The sequence below is a fragment of the Bactrocera latifrons genome, unplaced genomic scaffold (genome assembly GCF_001853355.1).
Source record: "Bactrocera latifrons isolate USDA-ARS-PBARC rearing strain unplaced genomic scaffold, ASM185335v1 scaffold_77, whole genome shotgun sequence".
In the NCBI taxonomy this organism is placed as follows: Eukaryota; Metazoa; Arthropoda; class Insecta; order Diptera; family Tephritidae; genus Bactrocera; species Bactrocera latifrons.
In genome coordinates, this window is record NW_017537456.1 from 1,274,499 (window position 1) to 1,287,990 (window position 13,492).

General features: G+C 37.9%; 4 protein-coding genes across 5 annotated transcripts; 2 read left to right on the forward strand and 2 right to left on the reverse strand.

Annotated features, from left to right (window-relative positions):
* The first annotated feature begins 5,684 nt into the window (after window positions 1-5,684).
* LOC108976530 lies at window positions 5,685-7,148 on the forward strand. Of its 2 annotated transcripts, none has more exons than XM_018945708.1 (2): window positions 5,685-5,790; window positions 5,846-7,148. In XM_018945708.1, the coding sequence occupies exon 2, from the start codon at window positions 5,985-5,987 to the stop codon at window positions 6,870-6,872; it is 888 nt and encodes a 295-aa protein (XP_018801253.1). In that variant the 5' UTR covers window positions 5,685-5,790; window positions 5,846-5,984; the 3' UTR covers window positions 6,873-7,148. The 2 variants fall into 2 exon arrangements, with proteins under 2 accessions (XP_018801253.1, XP_018801254.1); XM_018945709.1 differs by having other exon boundaries at window positions 5,852-7,148.
* Window positions 7,089-10,144, reverse strand: LOC108976529 (nucleolar complex protein 3 homolog). The gene is made up of 5 exons (XM_018945707.1): window positions 10,062-10,144; window positions 9,018-9,945; window positions 8,244-8,943; window positions 7,545-8,165; window positions 7,089-7,493 (listed from the first exon to the last, which is right to left on the reverse strand). The coding sequence occupies exons 1-5, from the start codon at window positions 10,068-10,070 to the stop codon at window positions 7,259-7,261; spliced, it is 2,493 nt and encodes an 830-aa protein (XP_018801252.1). The 5' UTR covers window positions 10,071-10,144; the 3' UTR covers window positions 7,089-7,258.
* A 539-nt stretch (window positions 10,145-10,683) lies between these two features.
* Window positions 10,684-11,786, forward strand: LOC108976468 (G patch domain-containing protein 11). Its single transcript, XM_018945587.1, has 3 exons — window positions 10,684-10,802; window positions 10,861-11,328; window positions 11,384-11,786. Exons 1-3 carry the CDS (start codon window positions 10,759-10,761, stop codon window positions 11,688-11,690), a joined length of 819 nt encoding a protein of 272 aa, XP_018801132.1. The 5' UTR covers window positions 10,684-10,758; the 3' UTR covers window positions 11,691-11,786.
* Window positions 11,729-13,195, reverse strand: LOC108976467 (serine/threonine-protein kinase 16). Its single transcript, XM_018945586.1, has 3 exons — window positions 12,886-13,195; window positions 12,238-12,832; window positions 11,729-12,179 (listed from the first exon to the last, which is right to left on the reverse strand). The coding sequence occupies exons 1-3, from the start codon at window positions 12,996-12,998 to the stop codon at window positions 11,928-11,930; spliced, it is 960 nt and encodes a 319-aa protein (XP_018801131.1). The 5' UTR covers window positions 12,999-13,195; the 3' UTR covers window positions 11,729-11,927.
* Window positions 13,196-13,492: the final 297 nt, after the last annotated feature.

The following is a 13,492-nucleotide window of genomic DNA, read 5'->3' on the forward strand; positions in this document are numbered from 1 at the left end:
CCATATTTTGCAAAGAAACTGATGCATGCACCTTCTCTGTTCTTCCCCGCCGTATTTGAATAGCTCTGCCGGTATACCATCGGCCCCTTCCGCTTTGTTGTTCTTCAGGCGGATAATTGCTGTTCGAACCTCATCATAGTCGGGCAAAGGGACATTTATTGCGTCGTCATCGATTGGGGAATCGGGTACGCCATCTCCAGATGTTATAATTTCACTATTCTTCAGCGTGCTGCAGAAATGTTCAGTATGGTCTAAACATCAATCACTAGATCACCTCAGGGGGTAGTCCCACAGTTCCCTTATACCGAGTTGTTGACGAGTGCTAGCAGAGAGCAAATGTGCTAGCCGAGTAGAAAATCGAACCTTCCTTGAGTTTGTTGAAGTGCGTTGTTTGCTGCACACGTCCAAAGCACTGGATACGTGTCTTCCGTCTATGTCAACGTGATTGATTTGGTTTATGGCTTTTCTATGCGGAGACAGCCAAGTAGCTTGATGAATTTTCTTATGCTGGAATCTAGTAATACAGGCAACTATGTTTCGGGCCCGGCGAATTCGAAACTTTCGTCACGTCGCCCTTATCTTCCGTCTGGGCGTTGGCGCAAATCAGCGATATGTTGAAGAACTTCGCTTCGATGTTAGGTTAGAGGTTCATCAGTAAATGCCTCAAAGACCTACTCGTCTCAGACCTTGTTCCGTCCATCGAACTTCATGGACGACGGTGATGTCAGCTTTTATTTTTACAAGAATATCAACCAATTGGGCAGCGACACTTTCCCAATTACCGGACCGGACATTCCAGGTGCATGCCCACAAATCGTAATCCTTAATGCGCTTCCCGTGGTCGTCATCAAAAGGGGATCCGAGACTGTTGTTTGTTTTCATTGTAGACCGGAAGTCGTACCTGCTTGTGAAATAAAAAACAGAAGCGTAAAAGAATCGTTTCTGGTCACTCCGAAGGGGCGCTGTGATAACTTTCCTCACTTACGTGACTGCATCCTCCACCACAGTATATATGTATGTAGGTACCATAAAAACTGAACTATCCAAATGTTAAGTTTTTTTCTTGTTTTTTTAATAATATGTCCTTTTTAGTATCTGTATGAATTTATGGACAAATTTCATAAAAATAAACGGTTTCAGCAAATTTACATTCACTTTTGTAATATTGAGGGCTCAACTGTTTTTGACAGTTTCAGTGTTATTTTCGTGCGGCACAAATCCTCTTGAACCAAATGGGGCGAGCCTCTCCAAATGTACTAATTTCATTTTACATCGTGGTTTTCCATTTCTTTGTATGCGGTATACCACGTCATTAAGTCGTTTCATCACCATATAGGGGCCTTCCCAGGCTGTTTGCAATTTCGGTGACAAGCCTTTCTTTCGAAGTGGACTGTACAACAGGACCAGATCACCTTCTTCAAAACCGCCTTGAATTTGCCGCTTGCTCAAACCGGTCCTTCATCTCATTGCTCAACAGATGCATGTGCTGTCTTGCCATTAGATGCAGTTCATTCATTTTTTCCTTTAAGGCAGAGCAATACTCTCCATCATTTCTTACAGCTGCAGGATTCATTCCGAACTTAGGATCAGCAGGGAGTCGCAGATCAGATCCGAAAATAATCTTTGCTGACGTGTAACCAGTTGTCTCGTGCTTCGCTGAATTCCGTTGATCTTTATCAACGATTTTCCGCAGATGTTCTTCGAGCGTTCGGTTGAATCTCTCTACCATCCAATCTGATTGTGGATGTAACGCTGTTGTCCGTGTCTTGTGAATGCCCAATAATTTACAGACTTCTTGAAAAATGGAAGATTCGACATTCCTGCCTTGATCTAAGTGTAATTCGACGGGCACTCCGAACCTCGTGATCCAATTTTCTACAAACGCTTCGGCTACTGTCTTCGCTTCTTGGTTTGGAAAGGCATGCAACATCCATTGCGACTCGTTCAAATGGTGATCCCACATTGTACTGTTGCAGCCTACCGCGACTTTTGACTTTAAGACCTTTAGTTATCCATTCTGCTAATGAATCTCGACAACCAATCCAGTAGAACCGTTGTTTAATCTTCTATAAAGTTTTTGTAAATCCAAGGCGCCCTCCACTAGGGCCTTTGTGATATTCTTTCAATACTTTCGGGATCATGGACTTCGGTACTATAATCAGCAGACGAGACTGTTTGCCATCTTCGCTTTCCCAGGTACGATGAAGGTATCCATTAACGAGGTTTATGCTGTTCTATTGGGCCCAATATGCTTTTGCAGTTGGACTCCCGCTACTTATTTGTTCCTTTGGTGGTCGTACCCCATTTTCTTTGGCTATTATCAGCTTTGCAAGATCAGATTCAGGTTCTATATTCAGTAGTCACACGTCGATTATAAATTATTTTCCTTCTGATTTAGAGCAATGTTTACATTCCAGTGGACAAGGGCGACGTGATAATGCATCCGCATTTTTGTGGTGAATCCCCTTTCGGTGTTCTGTTTCGATGTCGTAACTCTGTAATCTTTCGTTCCATCGTGCAATTTGTCCTTCCGGATTCTTAAACTGTAATAACCATTTTAATGCTGCATGATCAACAAGAATCGTTGCCCATACAAATACTTGTGGAAATGTTTTACACATTCCACCAGAGCTAGTAGTTCTTATCGCGTCACACAGTGGTTTTTCTCTGGTTTCCCGAGTACTCTGCTGTAATACCCAATTACTCTTTCTTGCCCGTCGATGAGCCGAGCCAGGACACCTCCAATTCCATAAGCGCTCGCATCTGTATCCAGAATGAATTTTTTTCCAGGTATTGGATAAGCTAACATCGGCGCCGTACAAAGTAGTTCTTTAAGATGCTCAAACGCTTTTTTTTTTGTTCCAGCTGCCATACAAACGGGCGATTCTCCTTTGTTAAATCATATACTTTTATTTTTCCCTCCTCGGTGTGAATCCCCTCAGTTGACACTTTATGTCCGAGATATGTGACCTGCTTCTTCAATAATGAAAACTTTTTGGGATTCAAGCGTAATCCGGCTGATGCTATTCGCTGAAAGACTTCCTCTAGATCATCAAGATACACCAAACATGTCTTCCAGTTGAGTCCTTCTAACACACGTTCCATCAGTCGCTCGAACGTTGCAGGCGCATTACATAACCCAAATGGCATCACAGAGAATTCCCATAACCCGTCGCCTGAAAGCGGTCTTTTCACGATCACATTCATCAATTTCGACTTGCCAATATCCACTTTGTAGATCTAATGTAGAAAACCATTTCGCTCCAGACAAGGTRTCTAATGTATCGTCGATTCTCGGTAGAGGATAAMTGTCTTTCTTTGTGACATCATTCAACTTCCTATAATCTACGCAGAAACGGGTGTTRCCATCTTTCTTTTTAACTAAGACGATAGGTGAGCTCCATGGACTTATTGAAGGTTCGATTACACCGTTTTTGTGCATGTCTTCAATAATTTTGTTAGCATCCTCACGTTTTGCTAGTGGAACCCTACGCAGAGCTTGTCGGATCGGTTTAGCGTCTCCGGTATTTATGCGATGTTTGACAATGCCGGTTCTTCCTGTGTTGTTTCCTTCGTTTGCAAATGTGGATGCGTATTTTTCTAATAGTTTTTCTGCTTTTAGTTCTTCATTTCCATGCACCTCGTTCAGCAAATTGTTTAGGAGTGTAGGACTTATCTGCTGTGGCGCAATAGTATTCTTCTGTTGTGACCGTTCGCATCGTGATATTGCACTTATATTCTGGCACTGTCCAATTACTGCTCCTTTCTTCAGACTTATAGACGTGTTGAATTCATTTACCACTCTGACCGGAATGGTAGCGTCTTCTCTAGTTTTCACAAGTTTTCTTCCTACCAATATGGGTGTATCTATTTTTGTTGGTTCCACAATCCACAATTCTTTGAACTGTTCCGTTTTGATGGGTTTACTTTTATATTGCAATTTCGGGCAAAGTGACCCGCTTTTCCACTGTTGAAACATCTGCCAGTTGTATTTACTCGCGGTGCAGCAATTGTCTTCAGAGTCTTCAATATTTCTTCCATCAGCGCCGGTTGTTCCATTTCAACTCTTTGTACTTTGTGTACTGGTTTACTTAGTAGAGAAGCTGTTTCCTGTGTGAGGCGTGCGAAACCGTTTCAGCAAACGTTGTTTTTGGCAATGCAGATGTGGCGCGTTTGGTGTCCACATCACGAATTCCATTTATGAAACTTTGAATTTTCAACGTCTCAATGTAATCCACAGGTGCATCTGCATTTGCCAAATGAGCCAGTCGTTCTATTTCAGTTGCGAACTCTTGCAATGACTCGATCATTTTCTGACCCCTATTTTGCAGTTCAATCTGGTATATTTGTTTCCGGTGCTCACTACCATATCGTCTTTCTATCGCACTCATCAAAGCCTCATAGTTGTCCCGTTCACAATATGGAATAGTCTGAAGGATTTCGGTCGCAGGTCCTTTCAATGATACAAACAAGGACGCCACTTTGTCCGCTGCATTCCAGTTATTCTCCATTGCTGTCTTTTCAAACTGAAGTTTGAAAATTTGAAATGGAATACTTCCATCGAATGTGGGTGCCTTAAATCTTGGATTATTTGTTGATGGTGCAGGGTCATGCAGTTGCAGTTCTCGCATACGATTACTCAAATGAAGAACTTCTGATGTTAAATTTTCTTCGCCATTTTTTAACGTGCTTAATTCGTCTTCAAATTTTGAAAATTTCTCTTGCACTTGTTTTTGTACTTGTGTAGTATTTTCTGTAATCTGTTATAGCAAACGATTTTCTAACTGCGTATTATTTTCAGTCATTTGTTGGGTAAATCGAGACTCTAACTGTGACGTATTTTCAACTATTTGCGTCGTTTGCTGTGCCAGACGATTTTCTGTTTGCACTGCCTCTTCTGCCATTTGCTTAATAGCCACTAAGAACATATTCATGTCTACTCTTGATGATGTTCGTTGTTCTTCTACTTTTTTTTCTACCTTTGTAGAAGTTCCTGGGCCATCAAATTCGAATTCGTCCACATTAATTCGATCCGCTTGCATTGCTTCACGTAATCGTGCCTGCATATCCGCCTTTTGTCCGCTTATCGGCAAATTACGCTCTTCCAGTTCCTTTTTTAATTGCTGAATTCTCAATTCCACGAATTTAACTATCTTGAATTTGGATTATTTGACAATCCCACTTCTGACACCAATTGTTGCGAATTTACTCCTTACTAGTTTACTTGACTAGGTTCGTATCTCTGGATTGACAAATAAAACCAAAAACCGTTAATTCACTTTAACAAAATATCTTTATTTCAGAATCCTCCTTACGTTGGCGCTACCTCGGCTTATATAGCCACGCACTCCTCGCTGATGCCGACATGCGTCTCTAGAACATTGCGTCTGGCAATTATAAGAACATAATGCTATACGTTCCATATACAGTTAATGTTTATGCTACAAGTAGACAAACAGACAACCGTGGCGCCCAATGTTTATAATAAAGAATGCAAATAGCAAGACAAACACATGTGGTACCAAACTTAATACTACTTTTGTGACAATATTATATAATTGTATCAGGACTTGCTAAGTATTTTTTCTTTTTCGAACGTTTATGGTAAACATAAAACGCATTATTGTGAATGGTAATTGAAAATAACGTTTATTCGACAAAAACAAATTCGAAAGAAATTTTTGTGGAGTGTGGCTAGAAAATTCTCCACATTTCTTTGGGAAACTGATCGCTGATTCAAGTTTCAAGATTTCAAGTAATAACGAGTAAAGAATTGCGGACAGAAAAAAGGTAGTGATCTTAACATTATGGTTATATTAGTAATATATTTTTTTTTATTTCTCAGGCCCAGCAAAAAAAATTTGTACATAGGATCTCAAAACAGGGCTATAAGCGTTAACCAAGATCGACGCGGCAGCGCACGCGAATTGTTGGCAATCAAGTTTTCAAAAACATTTTTACCGTGTAAATGTAATTTTAAAATAATGCAGGGAACGCAACAAACGAATTTATCTGGCTATTCAATACCGCATGTGTCATTAACAACTAACATGGCTGGTTTGACAAAAAAACAAAGAAAACGTCTACCACAACGTGAAAGAGAAGCTCAACGTGCCTCAGTTCAAATGGCAGTTAATAAAATTCAAACCTCAATTAAAACCGTACCCAATAATAACTCTATCGGCGGCAATACAAATAGTCCCCAGGTACCAGCTCTGTCTGGTATGCTGTACGATCTGGCCGTACAGTTTCGCACCGAGATATGCTTATTACAAATGCTCATAGACTCGGAGACTCAACAAAATTCTAAAACAATAGCTGACAAAGAATTTATTGTGGCAGAAATAACATTAGCGAATAGTAGTCCAATAACAAAAGAAGCATTCAAATTTATGCGTTCAGTGATTCTTAATGCAATTGAGAAATATCAAAAGCCGAAAAAAGTCACCCCTATTTTCTATAGCATGAATCATAATAACACGTACATAAATATTCTCTGTGAGGATGCATTTGCATTTGGCTGTTTGCAGGCTTGCGTTGGAAAAATGTCTACTTTGGGTAATGTATCGTTGTATCCTTTGGAGGCAAGTGCTGGCCGCTTATATTGTTACAGTGTAATATACACTGGAATTATAAATGATCCAATGAAATTTTTGTTGCAAATCCGTTTGCATATACCGAAATTGCGCACCGATCACTGGATTATTGCAGATAGCAAAGTATGTACCGATGACCAAGATGAAACCCAATTCCTATTCCTTGTGGATGAAATATCGTCCATAGCGCTCGAGTACCGTTATAGCAATAGGCTTTTCATCTGCTTGGAAGAAGCACTATTTCATAATCATGGCCAATTACCAAATTTCTTTTGACAAATCGAAGCGAAGCAAGCGAGCCCGACAATTATGTAGATCATCTATAATTTACTAAAAAATTTCTTAACTTATATTTTACCTAAAGATGTACCTTTTACCCATTACAATATTTTATTATAATTATTTGCCGGTATATTAAAAATGTATGTTATAATTCTCATAATATATTAATTTATTTTAATGTAATTTAAAAGAAATTTGCACAACCACTGGTAGAAATACATATGCCTTTTTTATTTCGACACATTTAACAATAAATGAAATTGAATTGAACTGAATAAATCTATCATCTTTTGTAGTTGACTACGTACATTGTGATTGCCAGCATTATTTTATATAGTCGTATATTACAAAAAAAACTTTATTTTATATAAATATATAAGCTAACAATTGTTTACAAGTGCATCGTAGAAATTAAAATTTGGACAGGCTTTATTTTTTGTTTTCTTCGGCAGCGCTCCACTTTCCAAAAAGCTTTTGCAAAATGGTTTGAAATCAGAATTGATAAATTGCTGTCTGCCTTTTTTAATCTTTGGGTCAGTCTTCTTCGGCACCGGTATAACTGGGTTGAACACCATTTGCGTGCTATTAAACTGATCGTAGAGTTCATGAGAGGATCTAAAAGGAAGAGTCATAGAAAATAAACTTACAGTTGCTTCTAACACTTACAGTTTGCCAATTTCTGGTGCTAAGGACCCTTCTCCAGATGCCGGCACCCCATTGGCTATGTGCATTGCCATTTTACGCACCGTTGGATGGTAATGGCGAGACAATATAGTAAGCTCATATAGCGCCGTGCTTGAAGCATTACAATACTCTGGGTCCTCCAATTCCGGATCATAATTACCCGACCCTACGCTAGTGTCTGTATCCAGTAAAACGTCTAATACCGATGTTAGTTGGAAGGTGGTTTTTATTGTGCCAAGGGTGGCTAGTGTACCATGATGCAACAAATGCAAGCTAAGCATAAGCAAACGTTTTATAAACGCCATTAAACGTTGCTGACTCATATTGCGTCTTCTTTTCACCAAAACTTCATCTAAAGTACCGAGAATGATGCGGAAGTCTTCATGATTTTTTCCCGCATTCACAGTAAGCATATTTTTGTAGAAGTGTTGGTAGAAACGTATTGGATCAATATTCAGCACTTCACCTTGACCTGAGAGTATAACGAAAATCGTTTTTATGCAATGCAATTGTTCACGGTAACCCAGATCCATTTCTTCTAATATGCGATTCAACACATCGATGAGGTCAGAGAAGAAATCTAAATTGATGACATGTGCAAACCTATAGGATAATGTCATAATACAAACAAAAAAAAATATTTATTATTTAAATTAAAAAAACCAAAATTCGCTTACTCACTCTGCTAAACCCTCTAAAATGGCACTCAGCACCTTCGACGTTGGCTCGTTTTTCAAAACTCGGAAATAAATTGTAAACACCATTTTTGTTATTTCTGTTAGTTTGTAAAGTTTTGTTTGCTTATTTTCTTCGGCACGGGTTTCGTCTAATTCTCGCGTGACTTCAGCCAATTTCTTCCGTCGTTTGCGCTCTTTCTTTGATAAGCTCATCAAACGTTGTCTGTGCGACTCCAACTTTTTTTGTTTCAATTCATTCTCTTTCTCAGCATCTAAATTGACATTTTTTATCTTAAGTGCCAACAAGCAAGTAATGCACTCAACATGTACATTTGGGAGTTTAGTCTTTATTAGGTGGTTTATGCGCCTCACAATGAACAGTGTCATATCTAATTTCTTGTCATTAGCGAAAAAGGTGCGGAAACACTTGTTAATTGTTTCACGCATATTCTCATAGTTACAGTTCAACATATAGACCAAGAGCTGTGCAACATTTTGTACATAATTGAAATATGGATGCGCGTTGAGTATATCACACATACTTTGCACAGCCACCTCAGCCATTTTAATCGCCTGCGGTGTTACACGTCCCTGTCCACGTTTGTTTACTATTGCTGTAAGTTTCTCAAGTTTCTGCAGGAATTTTTTAAATTGTTGAAGCAGCGCGTTTTCATAAGTCACACGTTCCAAAGTGGCTTTGCGAACTAAAATGGAGAATAATATTTATGTATTAAGCGCAATTATGTATATGCGGTCAAAGTATTTTAAAATTTCACACCTGTTTGCATTTTAGTGTCCACCTGTCCTACGCGATATTCAGGCAGAATATCTTTGAATATTTCAGTCACCGAGATTATTGCCAATTTTCGTACTGTTAAAAGATTTGGTGTACCAGCTGCATTTGTTTCTTCCATCAGCTCATACAGAGCATTAAAATTTCGCATTTTGTCTTCTGGTTTTTCAAGTAAACCAGAACAAATTATACCAATACGATATTTTTGACGCTCAATTTCCTGTTGTCGCGCTATAAGCAAATCAGTAGTAGAAATCAGTTTTTTTTTAGGCTCAGGTAGGGCACTGCCTTCGCCAACATCATTTACTACATCATCATCACTATCCTCATAAACAACGTCTTCGTCGTCTTCGTTAACCTCATCATCCTCATCTCCTTCTGCTCCGTCATCCTCTTTCTCACTACGTTTAACCTTTGGTTTAGGTATGTAGTCTACCTCAGCGGTACGTGTTATGATTTGCCCATCACGACTTTTTATGGGCAATAAGTTGACTTTGACTTTTTTCTTTTCATTGTCCACAACTGCATTCCTTGTATAAGCCTTTTCTAAGCCTACTGATTCTTTTTCTTCTTCAACAGCAGCTGTATTCTTACGTTTACGTTGCTTATTTAAACCTTTCTCATGCAAATATTCCAAATCATCACCGTCCAACATATCCGCTATGTTATTAACCAATTCCGATGGATCCACATTATCATCGTCATTATCAAGTGGGTCATCGTAAATATCAGTCTTTTGTTTTCGTTTTTGTGGCAATTGTTCACGTTTTTTCGCCTTCTGTCGGAATATATTTTGTTTTCGATCCTTGGCCGCTTTCTGCTGAGCCAATTTGTGTTGTTGTTGTTTGGTAAGAGGGGTCTTCTTAGATTTGAGATGTGCGTTGCGTTTCACTGAACTAATCTTCACTTTTTTCTGTAAATTTTAAAATTGTTAATATTGTTTTGATTTTAGATGAAATGAGAGTTTCTAGTGTGTAATTAGTATAGCAATGCAACCACTGTAATGATGATTATATATTATTTACAAACCGTGCCCATTTTATATACAAATTACGATTCAAAATATGTATTAAATCAAAGCCAATCGCACGTGTACTGTAGTTGACGCTATAATGCTACCACTGTGTAAAAAATTTAAACTATGAGAATGGAAAATATAACATTTTTAATTCAGTGGCATTTACTTCAAGAACAGCTGTTATAACACTTTAATTTGTAAACAATATCAGATGTTCGATTTATGATTATAGTTGCCAGCGAATTTGTTTGTTAGTATTTTAAGCACAATTGCTGAAATAAGGCGGACGAATACATTCGATTTCTAGAGTGTTGGCAAGAAAACACACTCTTCTTATTGTAAACTAGTGTTATTGTTCGTGTTATTAAATCCTATTGGTTTGCTCCTGTTGGAACTTGACGGTCTAATAAACGATCGATGCTAGTTGGAGGGGGTTTGATTCTATTGAAATAACAAATACGAAGTTATGTAATATTAACGCTGGTGTTACGCGCCACTAGAGCAATTAATATGCGAAAAATCCCTTCTGAGATAAATGCTTATTTTCAAAAACATAGAAAAAATTCTTTATTCCAAAAGAAGCTGCCACAACAAAGGTTTAGACAGGAAAAAAGTGTGGCAACCTTGATTACATTAGCTATAAGAAGTCCACACTTTGAAAACTTTAAGTTGCAAATACTTTTTAATCAAAATTGAATAATTTTGGTAATGTCGGATGAAGATGATTATATGTCGGATAAGTTCCTTTGTGGGTAAGAGCATGTTACAATGTGTTTGTAAATGTAAAATTTTACTAAACTATACTTACAGAGACGTTCGACCTAGCCTTGTACAACAACCGAATAAAAAAAGACAGATTTTTTTGGAGGAGAAGAAAAGGGCACATATTAAGCGTCAAAAGCAAGAAAGCTTCACACGCAAAGGAATTATGAATATTAAGTCATTAGAAGAATCTCTCAAAAAGCCAATAGAGAATCAGAACAAGGGCTTTCAAATGTTAGCTAAAATGGGCTATAAATCAGGGGAGGCACTTGGCAAGAAAATGTCTGGTGAAGAAACAGATAACCGCCTTATTGAGCCAATTGGTATCAGCATAAAATCTGATAGAGGTGGTTTAGGCCGTGAAACAGCGTTACGTGATTTAGCCGAACGTCGACGACAAAAACGAGAGCAACAGCTGCGAAATCGTCTTGTTGGAGGAGAAACCGTAACGGTGGAACAATTTCGTAAACGTGCACAGGAGAAATCCGACGAGCGATTTGCAATTGGTGCTTTAAAGTTAGTAAAAGTTTAACGCAAAGTGTCAATGCTTTACAAAAATGTAAAATTTCAGGCGCAGTCAGTTATCTTGTGAAACATTGGATCTAGAGAACGGCATCAAAGAAGCCGAGCTTAGTTGGTTTTGGCCTGAACGCAATGAAAACGTAAATGAGGAAGGTTCGGACGAAACAAACAACGAAAATAATGAAGGCGCTGGAGTGAATGATAATGAGGAAGAATATACCGCCGCGGAGAAAGTGGAAATACTTACCAGTTATTTGCGCACATCGTACAAATTTTGTTTCTGGTGTGGGGTACGTTACAAAGATCAAGATGATATGAACAGCAATTGTCCTGGAGAATCGCGAGATGACCATTAAAAAATATTTCCAATCGTAATCAAATAAGTCAACGGCTGTTGAATTGCTGTTATTCTATTTATTTTAAGAAATATAGAAAATTACTTTAAGCTAAAATTTCAAAATTTTCTATGATAATCATCAAGTTGTTCATCTTCATATTTAAATTGTTCACAATGCAATAATTACGTCAAAATATCATTCACATTTTTTATAAAGCAAAAATTAAAAATACATACGTTATAGTCAGCTAATCAGCTAAACACGTCCATCAAGCTTATGTATTAAATCTTGGATTTTTTCGATTACACTATATATAAAGGGTCGCTCCATAGGATCCATACGCAACATATATTTAATTAAATCGTGCATATCATCAGAATAAATAGAACTTTCTGGAATGTTGATGTTACCGCTCAGCACCGCCAGCGCAACACTGTCACCTTTTTCATAAACTGAATCAAAGGGACAATGGAAGAAGCACATAGCATAAAGTACACAACCAAGGCTCTGTAAAGATTTTAAAATTAATATCTTATTCAGACATTTAAATAATTGTGTTACTAACCCAAATGTCTGTACGTTCATCTATGGTGGAGTACGACTTAACTGAGAATAGTTCTGGTGCACGATACACGATTGAACTGCGCTCCTCCGCTTCGTCTTGCAGTCGTTGCGCTTCATTCTGTCCACAAATTTGCAAACGAGCTTCCGTCATAGAACCCAAATCTACAATTATCGGTTCAAAAGTGTCAGACAAACAAATGTTCGCTGTTTTCAGGTCTCGATGTGCCAACGGCACTGGTTTAGCTTCGTGCACCGCCCTTAAACCATTGCAGATACCAAGAAATACTTGCAAAATTTGCGCTTCTGGCATATGATCATCTTTGCGTGCACGCATACTTAGATAATCTGCCAGCGAACCGTTCTTATAGTATGGCAATACTATGTATAGGTCACTAGTGGTATTGATTACAATATCGGCAGATCCTTTCAGCTCATAGTCTATTACTTTAATTACATTTTCTGAATCGATACGTCTACAATTTTCAATCTCACGCAAGGCTATATTTTGATCATCTATGCTGTGACAAGTTATACGCTTAACTGCATAGAGTTTGTGTGTTGTAGCATTTTCTGCTAGATCGATCAAACTGAAACCACTGTAAATAACGTAATATTAGATAAGAATATTAGAACATTTTCTTCAACTCACCCCTGAGCCAGTCGATCGCGTATAATGTATTTTGTTCCTTTAATGTTTACTGTCTCTTTGGAGCAGAAGAGACAACCACTTTTCATGATTAAGGTCCATCCTAAGCTATTCATATTGTACTTATAAAAAGGTAGAAAATTACTTTTGGTGTGAGCGAAGTATAGCAAAGAACTCGTAAAATAAATTGTAAATTTTGACTATCTACTGTAAAAATAAATATTAATATTTTAACAGAAAACAAGAAAAACACAATTTGCACCAGCTCAGAGTGACGATAACAAATCTTGGAAGAAAACAAACACTGTGTTTTCTTAGGAAAGCGATCAGCTGGTGACCAATGAGAGCTGTCACACCATTAACACAGGGTTGACAAAATAAATGAAAATATAATTTAATTGAAGCTAAAGTGTATTGCTTCCTTACTTAGCTATTTACAGTAATTAACGGTAATTTAGTACCTTTATTTAACTTTATCTTATCTTAATCTTATCAAACATATCCGAAAATATTTTACACGTCCGTAAAATTTTATTTTGTGATACAAAGCAGAGAACGTTTATCATACGTTTTATCATATCATAAACATTCTCTGTTATTTCAAATATAA

Excerpts from the sequence above, each read along its gene's own strand:
- LOC108976529 (XM_018945707.1), bottom strand. Across the intron at positions 8,166-8,243 it reads ATTTTAGAGGGTTTAGCAGA|GTTTGCACATGTCATCAATT; the intron begins GTGAGTAAGCGA and ends ATTATCCTATAG. Across the intron at positions 7,494-7,544 it reads GCACCAGAAATTGGCAAACT|ATCCTCTCATGAACTCTACG; the intron begins GTAAGTGTTAGA and ends TCTTCCTTTTAG.
- LOC108976468 (XM_018945587.1), top strand. The coding sequence starts at position 10,759 with ATGTCGGATGAAGATGATTATATGTCGGATAAGTTCCTTTGTGG. Across the intron at positions 10,803-10,860 it reads TCGGATAAGTTCCTTTGTGG|AGACGTTCGACCTAGCCTTG; the intron begins GTAAGAGCATGT and ends CTATACTTACAG. Across the intron at positions 11,329-11,383 it reads TTTGCAATTGGTGCTTTAAA|GCGCAGTCAGTTATCTTGTG; the intron begins GTTAGTAAAAGT and ends GTAAAATTTCAG.
- LOC108976530 (XM_018945708.1), top strand. The coding sequence starts at position 5,985 with ATGCAGGGAACGCAACAAACGAATTTATCTGGCTATTCAATACCGCAT.
- LOC108976467 (XM_018945586.1), bottom strand. The coding sequence starts at position 12,998 with ATGAATAGCTTAGGATGGACCTTAATCATGAAAAGTGGTTGTCTCTTC. Across the intron at positions 12,833-12,885 it reads CGCGATCGACTGGCTCAGGG|TGGTTTCAGTTTGATCGATC; the intron begins GTGAGTTGAAGA and ends CGTTATTTACAG. Across the intron at positions 12,180-12,237 it reads ATGAACGTACAGACATTTGG|AGCCTTGGTTGTGTACTTTA; the intron begins GTTAGTAACACA and ends AAATCTTTACAG.